Source organism: Pelmatolapia mariae, linkage group LG9 (genome assembly GCF_036321145.2).
Source record: "Pelmatolapia mariae isolate MD_Pm_ZW linkage group LG9, Pm_UMD_F_2, whole genome shotgun sequence".
Classification (NCBI taxonomy): Eukaryota; Metazoa; Chordata; class Actinopteri; order Cichliformes; family Cichlidae; genus Pelmatolapia; species Pelmatolapia mariae.
This window is the reverse complement of record NC_086235.1, coordinates 28,182,607-28,202,845: the sequence shown is the minus strand read 5'-3', so window position 1 is coordinate 28,202,845 and position 20,239 is coordinate 28,182,607. Positions and strand designations below refer to the sequence as shown.

The window sequence follows — 20,239 nt, the reverse complement described above, 5'->3', positions numbered from 1 at the left end:
CTCTACTCCGGTGGGTTTTTTTCTCCTCACACAATCTGTGCTGAATGTTGTGGAAAAATTGTTATGTTATGTGAAGGCTGAATGAGGACAGCCGCATGTCATTTACTGCACCGAGGACCTGTTTAAAATCAGAAAACAACCTCTGTGTTAATGTATGTAAGGAATACATAAGGGATAAGAGTGGACACTTAATAAACATAAAGGCATTGTCAAGTAGGACAAGATATAGTCCACGTTGTGCAGCCATGGAGGGGGTTCTCAGGTCAAAGGTTCAGACTGTTGATGTGAAACATCATCAATTTTTGGCTAAATTAAGAAATTTGGTTCAAAACAAGTTTTTCATTGCAGGTTGAACACACGTTGATATTTACCAGGGTGATTTTCTGTAGATCTCTAAACCAATTTTAATGAGTCAGAAGCTTGTAAGTCATTTGAAGGTCATCACCATTCAGCAGCTCAACACAATTTCAATAACAATGATAAAAGAAAAAATAGTGATAGGAACCCAACGGGCTAACTATCTACAGCCGTGTTGACAAATAAAAAAAGGAGCTGGCTCTGAAAGGATGACAGCATCTCAGTGGCGTATAGTTTATGTCCAAATGAAAATGTCATTCTTTCAGGTAGACTATTTTGGACGTCAGGACTTCAAGTGGTCGTGATGTGAATAAGGCTGTCGAGGAGGTGCACGCTAAATATCAGATCCATCAGTGGTGGGTGGATATGTGCGACCTTGTGTAGAACATTCTTACCTGTGAAAAGCAAGTGGCATTCTTTGCAGAAGGAAACAGTGAATGTGAAAGTGAATCCTGTCAGAGTTTCATGGCTTTCTCTTATTTTCCAGCCATCCTGTGACTGAAGAGCTATCCAGACCTTTTTCTTCAATTAAAAATGATGTGAAAGGACCAAGTATAGTATCAGAAAATTTGTTAGAAATACACTCAAGTATATACTGAAAAACAGTAGTTAATATGCAAATTAAATGCATATAAAGTTAACACAGATGTTTGATAAGCATGCAAAAAAAATGGACGATCAGTTTAAAAATAATATTTTCATGCAATATTTACTTAAATATGAAGGGGAGTAAAATGATTAGTTTGACCGGGGGGGAAAAAAGGTATCGTTGTGTATTATTCTGCTCCACAAACTGCTGTTGTGAGTTCAGTAAAAGGGACCTAATTGCTAAGATGAACAGCAGTCAGTGAGGTAGAATAAACCAAAGGTACTTGGATAAAGTCTGTGGGAGAAGGCAACAAAGGTTGACAGTGAAATAACAACAGGTGGCTGATGAGTTGCTGGGTTAGGGTTTAGGTAACTCCTACACAGAAAACCCTCAGGGGACAATGTGAGGGCACAAAGAGACACTCAGAAAGGATGCAGGACACACAGACAGTTAAGCAGAAGGGTGCCTTTAATTCAGCTAACATGTCTACATAATCTTTTCACTCGACTCTCATCTCCACTTTTTAGCTCTTTCTAGCCAAGACGTGAGTGAGAGCTGGAATCAGGAGAAGGAAGAGATGAAAAGCCAAAGCTGCCAAATGACATTGGCTCTTCAGCCAGTCTCAAGACTGAGGAGGTGTGGCTTTTTGTCACATGGCGCACCACTTGATAACAAATCTCTGTAGAATACAAATGTGTTCCCGTTCTCTAAGCTCCTCCAGAAGCTGCCTCTTTACTTTCACCTTGAAGTTCAATTAAAAAACTGAAAGCTTATCCATGATGATGATGATGGAGGAAGGTGGGGGATGATTTTCCAGATCACAGGATGAGAGAAGTTGTGTAAGTTAGCATAAAGAAAAGGAGGGAGGAAATGTGGAAGCAGGTGGAAACAACCCGAAAATACAGGAAAGAAAAAGAATGTTAAAAGCTCCAAGTAAGAGGACAAACACGAAGGGAGGAAGATACAGCAGGGATGGGAATAATGTAGTGTGCGTTTTAATGACCACAGTATAGTAAACACACACACACACACACACACACACACACACACACACACACACACACACACACACACACACACACACACACACACATTAACTGACCAAGTAAGCACAAGTAACTGCAGCATTTTCAGAGAGTTAATAATTGATGTAATCCTAGAGACAGACCACAGACTTCACTCAAGATGCTTATAATACACTCAGACTATACAGGTTTTTGCTGAACTTGTTTACTTCGAGGTATTGTTTGTCTGACATCAGCTTGATTACAACTTTATAATTAAATGTAAATGCATGTATGATGTATTCTTGCCCTTTCAAAGAAATTACTTTTGAAAAGTCGACTTGTTAAATGTTTTAACAGGTGCTGCCAAGATCTATTCTGCCTGCCCTGTCTTCCCCCGGCCTGGGGTATTTGCCTCCCGTGTCCTTGGCTGGTAAACACAATCTTCACGCTTGTCCCTTACCTGCTATTTAAGAGCGTATCGGCTCACTACTTCCCAGGAGATGTACTAAAATTTATTGGTAGCGAGGTCAGAGAGCCTGCTGTCCTGTTCGAGATTCATGGCCATGCACCGGCTGCAGCACCCCGTGCATAGGATGAGAGGGTGGAGTGCAGAACTCATCTAAACTTATTCAAATGAGAGTGTGTCTTTGAAGCATTGCATGGGGTGAGCTTTGTTATGGTTCCCAGTGGATGTGCCGTTGACAGTCTCAGGTTTTCTAACGAGGGGAGCCTTGGCATTTGCCTTAGGGCTTATTCACAATCACTTCGGGTGCTTCTCTGATCACTCCCTCTGCTTCTTTATACCCTTCTTTTTAATTGTGACCTTGAAGTCCACTAGAGCATTTTAAAAGGCAAATATAGAACAAGAACAAATACACTAGCTGCCAATTCAGGCCATTTTATTCAATGAATCCCTGATAACAGTCCAAGTTTTTTCTCCAAGGATGTTCTGAGAGTGACTGATACCAGTCTGTCCACTCGGACTCTTGAAATTCATCCAGAAAACTCCTACATGGTTCTGTCTTCGCAGTCAGTCTATGACATGATTATGACTGCAGACCTTGAGACATTAATACCTGATGATGTTCAGCAAGAAGAAAGCATTCCACTGATTAACAATCAAGGGGGTATAATGTTAACATATAATAAGTATGTCTGTTGCTTTCTTCTTAAAGAAACTGAATTGAAACGACACTGAGCCCTTGTGTGTCAGGAGTGTTGTTGGAACAGCTCAGATGCATATTGAAAAAAGTCTTGTGACTTCTAAACCCCAAAACACTCTATACTAGAAATCAGTCCACCCTACGAATCGGATCCCCCGGCACAAACAGACCAACGTAGCACATGTAGTTAAGTGCCAAGAGGATTTACATGAATTATACACTCAAACAACCTTTACCTAAGTGGATGGCTCAACACAGAAGAACTACCTTAGACCAGAACTTTGCATTTACATCCATAGCCCAGTGGCCACTCTTTTAATGAACAGGATGTACATAACCCGTGCAGGGAGGGACATGGTTTGAGCAGGGAGTTGAAGAGGCCACTTACATAAAAAATGAAGTCTTAGTGTACATCTTCTCTGGATTCTCTAGTTCTCAGTGAAAAGTACACGTTGCCATTGGACGACAGTCATGGAACTGATCTCTCAAAATATAGACTCAACTCCAGATCAATAATAATGAAGGAACAATAACGAGGGAACATACATCACCTGCTTGTGGTAAACCTTTTGAATTAAAGTTGTAAGTCTGCACTTCAGCCACAAGTTGATTGTTTTATTTAAAGCCCGCTGTGGTGAAGTACAGAAAAAAAATCAAATTGTACAAACCTTTAAGGGCCTAAATTTGAAGTCTTTTAAAATGTGAAATTATTAGGAAAATAAACAGCTACTTATTAAAAACCTGATACTGGACTCCCCTTGAGGTCTGTCAGTTCAATTAGACAAAGAACCAAAGAAAATGTGCTGCCTGTTGACATAATGACAGTCATTAAATCACAATTAAATCAAATCAGTGAGCATGCAACACTAGTGAGTGACCCTAATTGCTTACTCCGATATACTTGTCAAGACAGTCAAAAAATGCCAAACTATCTGAAAACAGAGTAAATCAGTTGAGCTTAATGTTATATGCCAACATTTAAGTGCAATTCAATCATAGAGGTACACAACTGGTGAGATTTGTGAGGACTGTGGGTAACGCAGCATTTTGCATGCAGGGCTTCAGCAGGAGCTTGTGCTACATGAATGATAAAATTACAAGGTCTGCAATTCAATCTGAAATACCCAGGGTAATCAAAATGTAAAAATTACAAAAAACAATCAACTTGGAGTTTAGTTAACAAATGAAAACTTTCAGGTGTAGTAGAATCTGCAGCGAGCTGACTTTTGCTGTACGTAGAAACAAACACTACTTGCAAAGTAAAAAGATGAACATAAAGTAAGCCAAACTAGTTATGTGTCTTTGTGATGGACAGAGTTGAAAAAAGCAGGAGTCGTCACAGAAATTATTAGAAAAATAGGGTTTCCATTTATTTAACCCAAAAATTATATTTACAAAAGTAATAAATGTTGAGCTCATAAAAGAGGTCAAAGAAACAAAACTGAACTCAGGCAAAGAACTGCAAACTTAGCAAACCAAAAGACTGCCCAAACAAACATAACTGACCTAAACAGGAAATGACACACAAGGTTATATATAATGGTGATCAAACCACTATGACACACGAGGGGTAACTCAACAAACACAATCATAAACCACAAAAATGATGCAGTGCAGTCTAGTTTGTTATTAAACTAAACACCAAGGAAGAAAATCCAAACCCACTAAATCCTAAACTCAAATATTTAATCAAATACAAAAGTTTTTTTAATTAAAGAAAGTACACGTTCTCCCCTTCAGCAGGAAGTGGTGATGCTGTCCAATTATCCCTCTTTATATTTAAGGCTTCAAACCACCTTTTGTCTGGCAACCCCCAGAGATCATGGCAGGTAAGAAGCAAGTAAAGAAACAAAGGTTAGTCAAAAATCAAACAAAGTAATAAACTGGTATGAAGACATAAGTAAACTGAATGTGCATGCTTACAAATAGAACAAATGTACCTAAACCAATCAATAAACTTACTGGAAACTAAATAATGTGACACAAATATTTAGATGACAATCTAGTGTTTTTGTCATTTTATTTCACATTTCTTCATCTTCTTTTTTGTTTGGTTTTGTACTGAAATGAGTTTTTTAAATAACGTGTAAAGAATCTTTTCAAAGTTTTGCAATGGTACCAACTAAAGAACTGCAGGTCTTTCAGCTGATTACAGACAAGCTTGTAAAACATTTTTAAAAAAATGTTTAAAAAGTCCCATGTAGCTGCTAGTTGTTATCGAAGTAATTTCAGCTCACTGGCTTCCTTCAGCCCTTTCATCTTCTTTAGACAATACAGTAACATGTGGGAATGAGGATGCTAATTAATTCAAACACAAAAATAGCTTAGAGCGCACACAAACACACATAAAGTTGTCCATGTTTGAATATGATAGTGACTGTCAGGAGATCATTTCCTTGAGTTTCCCAGCCAGTGTATTGTGTAGATTTCCTTATTTTTGACTATTGCATTGAGTAGAAATCCAGGCTGATGCATTCAGATGATTGCCACTCACTTTCTGTGCTGACTGAGCACTCAGCCTGCATGTTTGATGCACTGCTTTTAGTTGCAGAGTCATATAGGAGTAGTAAAAATGAAGTGCACATCTGGTGATAACCCAGCTGACATGTAGAGATGTCCTGAACAGAAAAGAGTGAGAGGAAATTTGGAAGGGAGAGAAATAGCAGTTCAGAGCTGAGCTTTGCTGTTATTTCTTTTTAAAGTTTAACATTTGGGGGAAATTTCTGCTGTAATCATTTATAGTTTGAGCATTAGCCAATTTTAATTCCATAATAACAGCTGAAGTCTGTCTTTGAACACTGAAACCACTAACTGTCAGGTCAGATTTGAAGTGAATAACACCGGTCCCGATTGCCACTAGAAAATTCAGTTTGCATTAAAGCTCGAGAGTCTCCACTTAGCTAGTTTACCTCATTTGAACCGTGAAGCTTCTGTTGCTTTCAGCCAATCAGAGCCTACTATTGTGGCACTGACAACTCTCTGTTTTCAAATTGCATTCAATTTAAGTCATTTTAAGTAAATTGCACTTTTTCTTTTGTGAAACATAACATTGAAAATAAAATAATGATAATTAAGTAATGGAAAACATGATGTGACTCAGTAAGCCATCAGCCCTCATGATTTAGCCTTTCAGGCTGTGTGTATTTGCTGCTGACATTTAGGCTCTTTTCAGCTTTTCTTTATCGCTAATTGCAAAATGACAAAATTACCTCCTGCAAAGGTAACATCAAAGTACCAAAATGGTAATAACGTCATTCAAAAATGCAGTTTGAATCAGCAGGATGCAGTAGATAAATGATCTCACTCCGACACAAGGCACACTGGCATTGACGCACAAGTTCCCTGCAGAAGAACGTGATTTGCTAAGCTACTTTCACAGCCAAAAGCAGCCAAGCCTGCGCAACAAAGAGCTCTGTAATTATACTGAAAAAGCAAGATCTGGAGAGGTAAACACACCGGCGGACATTACCAGAGTGACTTAGAAATGTATTTGTGTGATCTACTGACAGCGTTTGAATGTATGAGAACAGACTCACCTTTATCATTTCCATATTGTTTTGCAATCAAGCAGACCACAAAATGGTGTGAGTGATGACTAAAAATAAGTACAGGTTTTATACATGTTTTTATTTTACAGAACAAGCAGAGGAACTGCTCGGTGTGGAATAACTGAAGTTAGTGGAGGAATTGATCAAATACATGGCAAAACCTAACCTGCCAGCAAAAAGGACATCTGTAACACAGCATGCCCACAAATGCATGTGCAGCATGCGGACAAAGTACATTGCACAAGATAACACGAGCTTATCAGTCATAGCTGCTGTAGGCCTGACCAGCAGCCAGCATCTGTAGGATTTTTTTTCTTAACCAAAATCATCCACCAACATCCATCCAGGATCCTAAAGCCATTTAAAACAAAGAAAAAGAAAAAATAGTAAAAGAAAAGGGAAATTTATGGATTATTAAGCTGAAGATTTGATGTTGTCTAGACGTGTACTGTAGGCATGACATGAATCCTTACAACGTTTGTGAAGGAGTTGTTAGAGCCCTGCTTGAGCTCTTAAAAAGGAGAGGCAGCAAACAGAGAAACGCACAAAAACAAAAAAAGAGTTCCAAGACGTTTTGTGACAGAGGGCATTGCATAATTCCTATTATAAATTTGGAATAATCTTTCTTAGCAACTGATAAGTTCTGATAATTGAATATATTTTATTTTTCTATTACACGACTCTCTCTCTCTCTGATAGCTCGACTGTTTTGTGGTGTACACATTCACTTAGTAAGCAAAACTCTGACAAATCAAATATGTGGAGCTACCTGCTGTGGTGACCCCTAGTTGCAGGCAGCCAGCTAACAGTAGCTTTTAATCTCTCTCTCTCTCTCCCTCTCTGTTTTTAGCACTTCCTCCCACCACCTGCAAATGAAGCCACATCAAGTAGAAATTGGTTGACATGCTGTTTTTAAGTCTACAATGATATAAGCAGGAAATTGACCAAAGCAAAGTTGTATGATTGTGTGATTGTAAAGCCTGTATGATTAAATTTAACCCCTAAATTTAGCTGTTTGAAAGGGGAAGCCCACACCTTTCCATCACACACCTTTAACAACTTTAGCAAATCCTGAGAAGTTTTGTAATCCCCAGAAAGGGTTTGTTCTGTTGAAAACATTTAATCTTATTTCCATTTATTCTAATTATCTTTTGCTTTCAATACTATATGTTTTCTGTTTTTAGTGGTATGAGGTTCCCTTGCATCATAATTGTATGAGAAACTGTTAGAACGTCTACACCTCGATCTCCAAATAAATAACATGTTCCTCATTCTCATGCCACGGCGTCAGGCGTATTAGCTTGCTGTATATGAGCTTGCTAAATCGACCCTGTCTTGTTTTCATTAAAAAGGAGCTGTATGCTACAGTTCAAGGTGATTTTGATTAAGAATTACCGCTTTCTTGTCTCACTAGAGTATCTTAGCCACACTTAGTTCTTGCTGTGACTGTGAAGTCCCTGTGTGATCCTTGGGGTGCCGTGTAATCTTTTCATATCCACTGATCCAGAGGAATAGAGCAGTAATTTGGACAGCCAAATGCTTTTCCTCCCTCTCTGCTGAAGCAACTGAAGACTTAATGTTCCCTGTGAGTGGTGTCCTTGTAATTATTTACCTTCTGTATACACTGAACCAACACAAACATTTGCTGGAGTCAGTAAAACCGGACTTGATTAGGTCTATGAATGAGTTTAGAAACAAACTAGACCCATCAACTGCTTATAAAAGTGCTGTGGTTTTAGGTTTTGGATATCTTATTCCAAAGCGATCTTTATTAACTCCAGTTAGGGCAGGGGTGGGCAATCTCAGTCCACGAGGGCCGGTGTCCCTGCAGGTTTTAGATGTGTCCTCGAACCAACACAGCTGATTTAAATGGCTAAATTAGCTCCTCAACATGTCCTGAAGTTCTCCAGAGGCCTGGTAACGAACTAGTCATGTGATTCAGGTGTGTTGACCCAAGGTGAGATCTAAAACCTGCAGGGACACCGGCCCTCGTGGACTGAGATTGCCCACCCCTGGGTTAGGGACATGAAATAGAGATTTATGTTATTAAAAAGCTGCTGGAAACATGATCTTGTGTTAGGGACAACCAGAATATTGTGTTTTCGCTGAAATTTGAGGGTTTCCCCCACTTGACATTTGGCTTCTTTCAAGTTGCACAGCTTAGTGTATCTTTGCTTTGTTGTTAACAAGCTATTGTTGTGATGCTTTTGAGCCACGCTACTCACTAATCATCAATCATTCATCCGGTGCAATTGCAGCTTGTTTTGCCCATTGATCTCCTGTTAATAAAGAATGATGTTCTGTCAGCGGGACTCTTTGAGATCTTGTTCTGTGCACAATTCACCCCACAGTGTACGACAGCAAATGCAGCAAAAGTGACATTTATATGGTAATGTAGGAGATTATTATTACGACTATCTTTCACAACAACTCAAGGAAGTTTGATTGCTTCATTTGAATAAACTATGTGAATTGAATATTTAAAAAGAGCTATTAAGGGTGTGAGCAATCTCTTGAGACACACGCGGTATTTGCTAAAGGACTATAAAGAAGGTTGGAAGTAGCGTGAGTTGTGGAGCTGAATTTGCTTCTGAACCCATGGGGAGCATTTCTTGATTGTTTTGCTTGTGTGCAGTTCCACATGAGTATTCTCTTTGGTCGCTTCCCTACAAAGACCCACTCTCTGAAGGAAAAAAAAAGATAAAAGAAAATGCAAAGTCCATTTCTTTTGCTGCCTAGCACAGACATGTCAGTTGTTATTATGAGGATTTCTTCTGCACCTTTCAAGGAGAAAATAAAAGGTTTAGCGGTGGTCAGTCCTTTGAAGTGACACAGGCCATTGCTAACATTTGTTTCAAGAAGGCGCAGGAGGACTGAATACTAATTAGGCCTGTTTTGCCCCTCATAATTTCAAGGAGAGAAGGGGAGCTGCAGAACTGCAGTGATTTGGCTGGAACAACCTACACAACTGTAATGGAATTACAATTATTAGAAAGACAATGGGCACTTTCAGGATGAATTAAGAGGGATGCAAACTGTAGAGCAATAGTTTTACATTTGAAATGCATTTATTTGATTTCTCAGCCATTAGATAGACGAGGCCTGTCTCTGTTTTCGTTAATACAATCACGTCTAGTTACTGTGGAGTCCAAGAGTAATCAGCAAAGACACACAACACTGTATTCTTGCCATACACGCTTTCATTCAGCTTTTTCAAGTTACTGATGAAAAAGCAAGGCCAAGTACCAAGAACTTTCAACTCTAGAACAAACCTGTGGAGATCAGCTATATTCTAATGACCTCAAAGGCTAATTTAAACTCATGTCTCTATTAAACAATGATAAATCTAACCAAACTTTTCCTTCTCTCAGTGCACCAAAGATGTACTCATAAACTGGATTTTCTCTTTTTGATTACACTCTGAAAATGTTTTATGCACCAGAGTTAGTGATTATATGGTATTTTGCAAATACTGTTTCCATGATTATATTTCGATAGCAATGTTAATATTTAATTATTGCACTTTTAATATGCTCCTGATTTGATTTTGCTACCTTTGCGCAGAGGCAGACCAAGCTAGCTGTTCATTGCGTTAACTGGTCATTACACTAACCAGCAAAGTGCTTCTGTTACTCTCTGACACAAACATTGAGCAAATTAAATGGTCAGGTTTGATGTAATTTGTTGTTGGGAATTTCATTACTCGTGGACACAGCCAGGGTAGTTTATTATGATTGCATATTTTCAGTTATTCTGTTAAGCAAAGCTAGCTAGCCTTCTGGCTCATATTTACAACACTTGACAGTGGCATTTCATCTTTATGGTCTATACACATTATGGATTGTAGGAGTTAAAACAGGCTTTAGCTCTCCAATTCTAACTTGAACTTAACCACTGTACTCACAATTTTCCTCTGTTTAAAAAAAAATGAATTAGCGATTTGATGACAAAGTATTGCCAGACTAATAAAACAGATATTTTACGAGCTTGATTTAAATCCCCTTTTTAGATTGGGGCCACACTGGGCCATGTTTGCCAGATCACTTTAATACAAAACATCTGGTCAAATAAGTAATGCATACATGAACAACCAGCTACAGTATACAGTCATGTGAAAGAGAAAGTTTTCACAGGACTTATTCACCCTACAGAGGGTAAGTAGTAGCCATGTGCTGTTAATCATATGCACTTGATTAAGCTTAGAAGTTTGGTGGTCTGGAGTGTTCACCAGAATCTCCCCAGGAATGGACCACCCAGCAAATTCACTATAAGGTCAAAGTGTGCAGTTTGCAGAGAAATTGCAAAAAACCCAAGCTCTACATCTGAGACTCAGTTAGCATGTTAAATGTTAAAGTTCATGTCAGTGCCATTAGAAAGAAGGCTGAAGTACTGTAGTATGGCTTGTTTGGAAGGGTTGCAAGCTGTACAAACAACAAGACCTCTGGAACAATGACAGATGAGACCAAATTGGAGGTATTTGGCCCAAATGTGCAGTGCCACAGTCAAGAAACCAAACACAACACATCAGCTCAAATACCTTATGCCAGCTGTCAAGCACAGTGGTGGAGGTGTGATGATTAGGGCTTGTTTTGCAGACACAGGGTCTGGGAACCTTGCAGTTGCCATGCCAACCGTGACCTACTCAGTGCACCAAAACATTCTAGAATCAGATGTGAAGCCATCTGTCCAACAGCTGAAGCTTGTTCCAAATTGGGTCATGCAACAGGAAAATGGTCCCAAGCACAGCAGCAACTACAACAGAATGGCTGAAAAAGAAATGGCCTGTATTTGTATAGAGCTTTTCCAGTCCCTAAGGACCCCAAAGCGCTTTACACAAGCGGTCATCCACCCATTCACACACTGGTGATGGCAAGCTACATTGTAGCCACAGCCACCCTGGGGCGCACTGACAGAGGCGAGGCTGCCGGACACTGGCGCCACCGGGCCCTCTGACCACCACCAGTAGGCAACAGGTGAAGTGTCTTGCCCAAGGACACAACGACTGAAACTGTCCGAGCCGGGGCTCGAACCGGCAACCTTCCGATTACAAGGCAAACTCCCAACTCTTGAGCCACAATCGCCGCGATCTAAGTGTTGCAGTGGCCCAGTCTGAGACCAGACATAAACCTGACCGAAGTGCTGTGGGGGTCATACATAGAATTATTACTGATAGTCCCTGCTGCTGATGGTAGCTCTACGAGCAACTGAATCATGCGGCGTATGCAGTTTCTCACAGGTTTGCAGAGTGCTATGAAAACTTTCTTTTTACGACTGTATTCTTACTTATCAGATAGAAAAAAAAAAAGGATAAAAATGCTTTAATGATACTGTAGAATGAGATTGTAACCTCATTCTCAGCAGTTATAAATTCAGCTTTATTTTGTAAGAGTGCTGTAAAATAGGAATATCTGCTGCTCTAAATCCTTTTCGTTTAGGTAGCTGTGGTTTTCACAGAAATCTGTGCTTGGCACCACACTGAAAAGCCACGGCATAACTTGGTATATTACCGCTTTCAAAGTACTATTAATGACTTTGGTGAAGGGGATAAATTCTGTCCCCACGAGGGCTAAAAATAATTCAGGAGAGGCAAGGATACATAGACCAGCGGGGGAGAAACCCCTCAAGTAAATTGCACCCAGCATGTAACATCTATATGCAAAGAATAATACTCTAACATTCAACCCCACTTGCTGCATTTTTTACATCCTTTTCTGTATAAGCCCAGTTTTTTTTCCACCAACTGAATGAAATAAAGTGTATTCCCTGGAATTAAGTGTTATTGTGTGCGCATGCTTCTCAAATAGGCATCATAGTGAAATACAGCATGCATTTCACAGGCTGATCATAACCAGGGGTAAATAAGCAGCAGATACTGAAATATTTAAAAATGAAGGCAGGTAAGTCTCTTTCATCCATCCCATGGCAAATAAAAGACATTTTAAGTTTCCATTCATATACTCCAAATGAAAGTAAATTAGTGTAAGATGGTACTTTATTGGTTTCAAGAGATGGAATTGCACCAGCCCAGAGTCTTAGTTGAATGAACATATCCTTGATTTAAAGCATTTCACATGTACAGTAGGTAGATTTTCTCCAAAATCATCTTACACAAACTGTTGAGACATTCAGTTCACTGTTGTTTAGAATCCGGTTTTTAATATTTAAATGAACTATAAAAAGCACATTAAAACATCTTAGTTACAAAAATGGGTCACCGAAAGGGATTCTCAATGCATTCACAGAAGGATCTGAACAGTGGATCTCTAACAGTTAATGTATTTCTCTCTTAAAAAAAAAATCCCCACCCAAATATATATAAACTTAATTGCTTAACCAAGGTATATACAGGGCATGGCAACCTTGCATCTTAAAGGTTATCAAGAAAGTTTGAGGTATACAACCAAAATGAAAGCCTGTCAGAAAATGGAAAAAAAAACAAACAAACAAAAGAAAAATAGAATTAAATAAAAGAAGATGAATGCCATGATTGCTTCCTACTAGCACAGGATCACAACATTAGTGGGAGATGTTGTCATATACGTGCGGGTGTAATACTTCCAGTTGTTTCACCTACGGTCACAAGGGCAAAACAGCAAGTAACCTCAAGCTTTGGACTGTCAATATATACAAAGGGCATACAGTCTAATTTAGCAATAGAGAACTGTTTGAATGCTCACGTTTATTTTCTTCATGACATGTACACAGTAAGTGTTGGAACAAAAAGACAGAATTATAAATTGACTTGACTTAATGATGCCTTTAACTTACACTGTATGTCTTTAAACCAGCGTTGAAATGAAAGAGCCAAAAGTGAAATCTGATACACATGCAAGTTTTGAAAGTGGATTTAGAAATAAAAGTTTTGTACAAAATAATAATTACAGTATTTTATAATTAGCAAAATACACCTTCTTTTGTAGCACCTCTTTTATACTTTGTGTGTGTTTTGAACAAGCACCATTGTTATTGTTGTTTTCATACAGCACCTGGAGAATCCATAGAGGAGACGCGTGTCACCCCCCTTACGTCGCCCGACCTCCTCTCTCGGTTACGTCCGATTCACCCTCCTCTGCCACACGATTCGATTGTCCTTCACCTTTGCTCCGTGACGTGGTTAAGTCATGTGGTTCGAGCCCCACAAGGGCAACAAGTATTTTCCTGGGTTACACATACATACATGGAAAGACATGTTTGCTACACCATCTCTTATTCAAAACTTGCATGTGGCATGGAAAAGGGTGGGGGGCTAAAAATGGGGTTTGGTAGTACCAAGAATGTCTCAACTTGACTTTCTTTGCTGGCCCCATCAAGTCCTTTTTTTGTTTGTTTTTTGTTTTTTTTTTATTTGACTTTTTCATTTGTATTTAGCCAAGGAAGCAGACAGGCCCAACTTCAAACCCAAACTTCTGGTTCGGATCCCCAAAGTCAGTCAACATGACATCGATAATTGGAACCTGATCAATTTTGGGAGTATTAATCTCCATCACAGTCTTTCCGTAGCCCTTCCTCGTCTGCAACAAGAGAGAGAGGAACACATTAAAAACAAACAAGCAGTCAGATGAGAAATGATCAAAAAAATAAACCGGGACCTTCAGATGTGTGCTCAATCTGTAAGCTCATCATAAAGCCATTTCATTTATATCTTACAGAAAAAAGCTACTGGAAAAACTCTGCTGTTTGGAGGAAGATGTTACCAACTGATAACTTTAATTGCATGAGTAATAAAAGTTGTAATTAAAGTAATTAAAGGTGCCAGCAGCTCAATTTTTTATCCATTCTCTGATATTTTCTCATTTTTCATATTGTATGAATGTTTGGAATCAGTTGAATGATTTAAATTGTGATTTAGATCACTCAACTGTGGATGTAAAAGCCCAACAAAGCCCAGTATTGGAACCATGTCAAACTGCATTGTCTCTTTTAAATAAATGAAATAAATGAATAAAATAGCTCTGTTCAACAAATGTGAATTAGATAACAAACAGAGATTATAACCATTCAAAGCAGGAATGTTCTTTATCTTTAAATTTAATACACCACAATAAACATTCTTATTTAGGCGGTCAAGCTTACCTCGCATCCATCTGAGATGGCCTTGATGAAAGGGTTGTTCTCGTAGGACATCTCCTCATCATTGGCGCCCAAGAAACGCAGCGCCTTGTCGTAGCTGTCGCTAGAGGCGTCGTACCACGCCACAGACTGGTGGCAGCTGTAGGTGAAGTTTTGTCTGGCTGAGGCTGTCAGTAGTCTGAGGAAGGTCATTTGTACCATGTTTATTGCGTTACCATCTGCGTCGACATAGGAAAACTGGACAGAGATGGAAAGAGAGAGAATGAGCAGCAATTACCAAAAGTTTGTGAAATACATATAAATAAATGTGATGACTGATACCTGATCTTATTTAACAAGAACAAAATGTTCTGTCTCTCCATGCAAGATGGTACAAACTATGTGAAAAACAGTGCAAAATAACTTCAGATCCCTAAATACTTTAAGTTTAAAGACTCATGTGAATAGTAATGTATGTAGTATGGATGCAGAGCATCCGTACACATGCGCAGACTTGCAGACAAAATATGAAGAGTATATGAAGCTATAAAATTTTTCCTGCAGCAAACAGTCACAGGGCTATTTGCATTGATGAGAAATAGTAGAAAATGGTTTACAGTAGACACTGTGTTGTTCTCTTGGAAAGCTTCAAGAGAAACAAGACCTTTAGACACGACACAGTTCTGACAGATACTTTGTGTAACTCTTGTCTGAACATGTGCATTAAAAGCACTCACTGTCCAATGTCAGGAAATGCACCGCGCTTTCAGTACCTCAAAGTTGTGTCATTTTCTGTCACAGCCAGACTTTGTGCTGTTGTGGAATGAACCATGACACCAGTTTGATGGAGCGGGACAAACCTGGTTCTTTTATTGGTGAATACAGTAAATAGCTGACGTTTAGAGAGAGATTTTCACTGCCCAGGGACAGAGTGAGGACAGCTGGAATACTAACATCCTGAAGAATTCTCCTCGGTTTCACTCTGATGTTTTAGTGATACTTTCTTCTGTATATGGCATAGTCTGGTTATAGAAATGTTTCAACAATAACCATTTTATGGGTGGTGTTACTGTCTAAGCAAGTTTTTGAAGTTCAATGATAAACTTCAGTGTATGCACCCATAAAAAGCAAATCCATACCTGCTTTAAATGTTTTTGCTTTCACTCTCAAGGTCATCTTCTTGTAAAGCAGTGCAGTGCTTCCAGCACCTCTGTTACATTTACATTACTCACTAAAAGTCCCGTTTTGACTCCTTGACTTCTTGCACTTCTGATCTTCATCTCAGGTTTGGCAGAGATCAACTTCTGTGTCAAACTGACCAAACCTTATATTGCAGTTTGGGCCTCCAAGTCAGGAGAAAGTGCATTAGATCAGTTCTTTCTTTCTTTCTTTCTTTTTTAAAAAAAAAAAAATGTTTTTACAATTACAACTGTGAATCTTGCCCAAAGGAAAAAACTGGTAACATGTTTTTGCATTTTTTATTGAAGTTTTTGCTAAAACAACACAATCATGGGACACGACCAGGAGTATTTGCCCCTGTTTTGACACACTGGAGTTGATCCAGCAATTGGGATAAATGAACACTTCCAAGTGAAAATGGGACTTTGACAGAGTGACTGAAACCTAGCAGGACTGCTCAAAGAGACAACCTTGAAAGAGTTTGTAGCCAAATTCAAACTAAGCCTTTTTTTTTTTTTGCTTTTAATAGGTGCTGAATCATGTTGTTGAACCAACAGCTGACTAAATATGTTTCAGTTTATGTTAGATCTCTAAGAGATGGATGAGAGATGAAAACAAAAAGAAAACTTACTATTTTACCACGCTTAAATTCACTAAACCATGAACCTGGGACTTCTTTGGGCCATGAAGATATTCTGACCTTTGGAAAATAAAAAGACAAAGTTTATTAATATTTTAGATTATCACAGGCATAATATGTGAACGTTTCTGTTGTATACAGCAATGCCTCAAGCATAGCATCAAAGTTTATCATCCGGGAAAGAAGATAAAACTGTTATTTTTATATCTCCGAGAGAACATTTTCACAAACTTCTTGAGTTGAATCATTGTGTAGTGTTTGCCTCTCGGTGGTGTTTGAGGTGCTTGCACAAAATCTGATCTGAACAGGTTTCTACCTGCAGCAGATCAAACAGGTTCTTATAACAATGGCAGCCTTGTGATGTGCCTTCTGTTGCTTCATTGTCTAAGCATAATGGCTTAATAGTAATTTAGAAAGGATGATTAACAATAGTCAGTTTGAAATAATTCGTAAAAACCTAAGTTACTTACTCCACTGGACTTCTTATCCGGATAGATGCAGGTTTCGCCTCCGGCAGTGAAGTTACAGTAGACTTTGAAGGAATCCCCTGAGCAGCCTTGATTCGGGTCAATCCAGTACTCACCTGAAGAGAACCAAGAACAGCCAAATTTTCTCTTCAACTGACATCGATAGAAAATTGCAGAAAGCTCAATTTCAAACGTTAGTGTGCTTGATTTCTTTACCTTAAGTAAAAATTTGTTGCTCATTTTCATGGCTCACGCACAGCTGGATTAAATGATGTTTTTATGCCTGAGCCAAGGTACATTTTATTCCTCAAAGGAAGTAAAGCAGCAGTAATAAACCTACTGCGCAGCAACAGCTATGGTTATAAGCTTTAGAAGCAGATAATCCCACATTGTACCGAGAGGACAGACGGCCTAAAATTCATGCATTAATTATAAGGCAAAGACAGGGCACAAAGTTTCAAAAAGGAGATATACAAAGAACTATCAAACAAACACTAATGCTCACTAATGAATTTAATTCTTTCAGAGCAGGTCTGCCAATCCCTGTTATCAGCCGGTTTTATTTTTTTCAATAGAGAATCCATTTGTCACAATAATGGCTGTTAGGATGAGCAATAGTATCTGAAAACATGAGGAGAATCTCTGGTGTCTGCTTCTCTGTGCTGATACATATCCCTATGAAACATGACAACAACATGGGTGTGTTTTCCTTTCAGGCTGAAGTCTTGCTGGGCTTAAACTTACCATCGGCAAACTCTGGGTGGCAGAGCTGCAGATCTTTACATGTCCTGGCGGGGTTGTTTTGGGTGCCCATGGGGTATTTCATGCGTTCAATGTCTTGCTTAAGGTTGTTGAGGGAGCCAAAAATGTCCTCCATACCCTCGCCATAATCCATGATGGTACCATCTGACTGGATATCACTGGAGCGCTTTGTCTTCTTTGGTGACTGAATTGGCAGGGGCTGGATAGCTTCACCTGGTGGGCCCTGTAAGGTGTTTTAGATTTCATACAATATAAAAATATGCAACAGACTTTGTACAGTGGTAGTGTGACAACTTTAAGGTAATGGAAACAATGGAAACAGTAGTTTAAAAGACTCACAGGAGGACCAGGAGGACCAATTGCACCAGTGTCTCCTTTTGGACCAGCAGGACCCTTTAAAGTATACAAACATGTTATTAAAGCTCCATTTAAAGTAAATGCTTACTGTCACAGCAGCAATGCATTATTAGAAACATGGGCTTGTACTCACACTTGAACCCTTGGCTCCTTTGGGACCTTGAGGACCCTGTATGACAAAGAACACAGTACAGCAATTTATCAAAGTCATTCTGTTATGAGATTAATATATAAGTAGAATAAGTAACAAACATACGGGCAAACCAGGTGGGCCTGGGGGACCAAGGGGACCAGTGGCTCCAGCGATACCCTGTTATGAGATGAGATCGAAGTAGAAGGTACATATATTTGAAAGAAAAACAAAACAACAACAAAAAACATTGCAGGAAACAGAATTACTGTCAAACTTGAATAATTGGTGACATAAAAAAAATACGATAAGAGAACCAGTGACATTCAAAGAAAACTATCAAAAGTGGCCAAACACTGCACTTGTGACAGGGCTGTTGCTTCTCAGACCTTAAAGTAAACATACTAATCTGAATAAAATGTTTACATTCTTTAGCTTTGATAAAAGGAGGCAGTGCAGTATCACAAGGATAGATAACCAGCACACCACCTTAAATCACTAAACGAAGGCAGGCTGAAGACTACAGCAGAATGTGTTACAAATGTAACATATTCAGTGATCCTGCAGTGTGTGTATGTTTTTTTAATGGATGAAGGCTGTCATGTCCTCCTTTCACTACTGCTTCTTATTTAAGTGGAAAAGCCAGAAAAAAAGAAGTCTGATTTTTAATGATGTGGCTCAGAATGAAAGCAGTTTTTCACATCACACAGTGTGATATTATAACAGCAGGTGTCACACACACATAGAAACTGACCACAGTCTTAATGAGTCGTCAAAGAATATCTATACTAGTGTTGATGCTCATATACTTGAACTGCTTGTTTCCATGATGTTGATATTCTACATGCTAACGCAGTGTCAACTAAAGAGTTTGGTTTAAACACCTCACAGCCATAATTATACAGTTTTCTCTACACATTTTAAGCAATTTGCATCAGTAATCCAATGAGACAAATGTTTTGGATACAGCAAGAGAAGAGATGTGCAGTGCATTGCAGAGCTCTAGTAAAAAACTGTAGTCAAAAACAAGTGACTGTGGCAAGATCTGTGGCCACAGTAGAAGGGCAAATGGGCTAAAAATGGCAAGAGGTGCAGGGCAAGTGGCCTGTGGACCAGTGTGGGAATAGAGTCATCAATCACTTACACTGTCGCCCTTGCCACCAGGAGAACCTTGAGGCCCGGGCAAACCTCGGTCTCCCTTCTCTCCTTGCTCGCCAGGGGGTCCAATCAGACCAATCAAACCTGGGTGACCCTGCAGGATGAAAACAAATGTCCCTTTGTGAACTCTACCATAAAAAAATTTTCATATCTCCCGACAAAGGTGAAGTTATTTTTTTATCCCCAAAAATGAAATGTACATGGGAGGCTGCGAAGGGTGAAGTTTCATTACAGTACAAATCCTCAGGGATTAAAACTGGAATGCCTTTCTTACAGCACACACCGAAGAACTTCTCTGAAAATCAAACATGAGCCAGGCCAATTCACAACACCAGTACATGATTACTGAGAAACCGGTAAGTTCTAACCAGGCCCGCTAAATTGACAACATGCAACACGGTGCCTAAATTGTGCACTTTTAAACTGCTCACTCCCAAGCCGACCCTGTCAGTGGGTGGGAGGCAATTTAGCTTAGCAATGTGTGCTGTCTGAATATCCTCTGCAGTTATATTTCATCAGCAAATTTGACAGTGTTTAGTTTAGACAGATTTACAGTGATACATCACATTCAACTGCATATTCAATCACTTTAAGGCATTTTCCCTTACAGAAAGTATGACAGAACTCATTTTGGTTAATTTTAATGTAAGGGTATAGTTGTCTTCTTAATTAAATCTGTTGCTTTTGATAATTTCCAAAAGGCATGGAAGCTGGGTAGAAGTTGTAGTCTTGACTCACTTCTGCCCCAAAGTTCCTCTCTCTAATTATAGGGTTATCTCCTATATCAAAGATGAGAAATGAAACCAGTCTGCAATCAGACGAAGAAGAAAGTG

The 20,239-nt window shown here is 39.1% G+C and overlaps 1 protein-coding gene across 3 annotated transcripts in view; it reads right to left on the bottom strand.

Annotated features, from left to right (window-relative positions):
- Window positions 1-12,656: 12,656 nt before the first annotated feature.
- col11a1a (collagen, type XI, alpha 1a) overlaps window positions 12,657-20,239 on the bottom strand; it is a 69,787-nt gene continuing 62,204 nt past the window's right edge. For all 3 annotated transcript variants that reach the window (XM_063484054.1, XM_063484055.1, XM_063484056.1), the window contains 9 exons: window positions 19,393-19,500; window positions 18,375-18,428; window positions 18,252-18,287; window positions 18,101-18,154; window positions 17,744-17,984; window positions 17,003-17,115; window positions 16,524-16,592; window positions 14,738-14,971; window positions 12,657-14,175 (listed from right to left, as the gene is read on the bottom strand). In XM_063484054.1, the coding sequence (XP_063340124.1) occupies window positions 14,029-14,175; window positions 14,738-14,971; window positions 16,524-16,592; window positions 17,003-17,115; window positions 17,744-17,984; window positions 18,101-18,154; window positions 18,252-18,287; window positions 18,375-18,428; window positions 19,393-19,500 (1,056 nt within the window). In that variant the 3' untranslated portion in view covers window positions 12,657-14,028. The remainder of the gene's footprint in view (window positions 14,176-14,737; window positions 14,972-16,523; window positions 16,593-17,002; window positions 17,116-17,743; window positions 17,985-18,100; window positions 18,155-18,251; window positions 18,288-18,374; window positions 18,429-19,392; window positions 19,501-20,239) is intronic.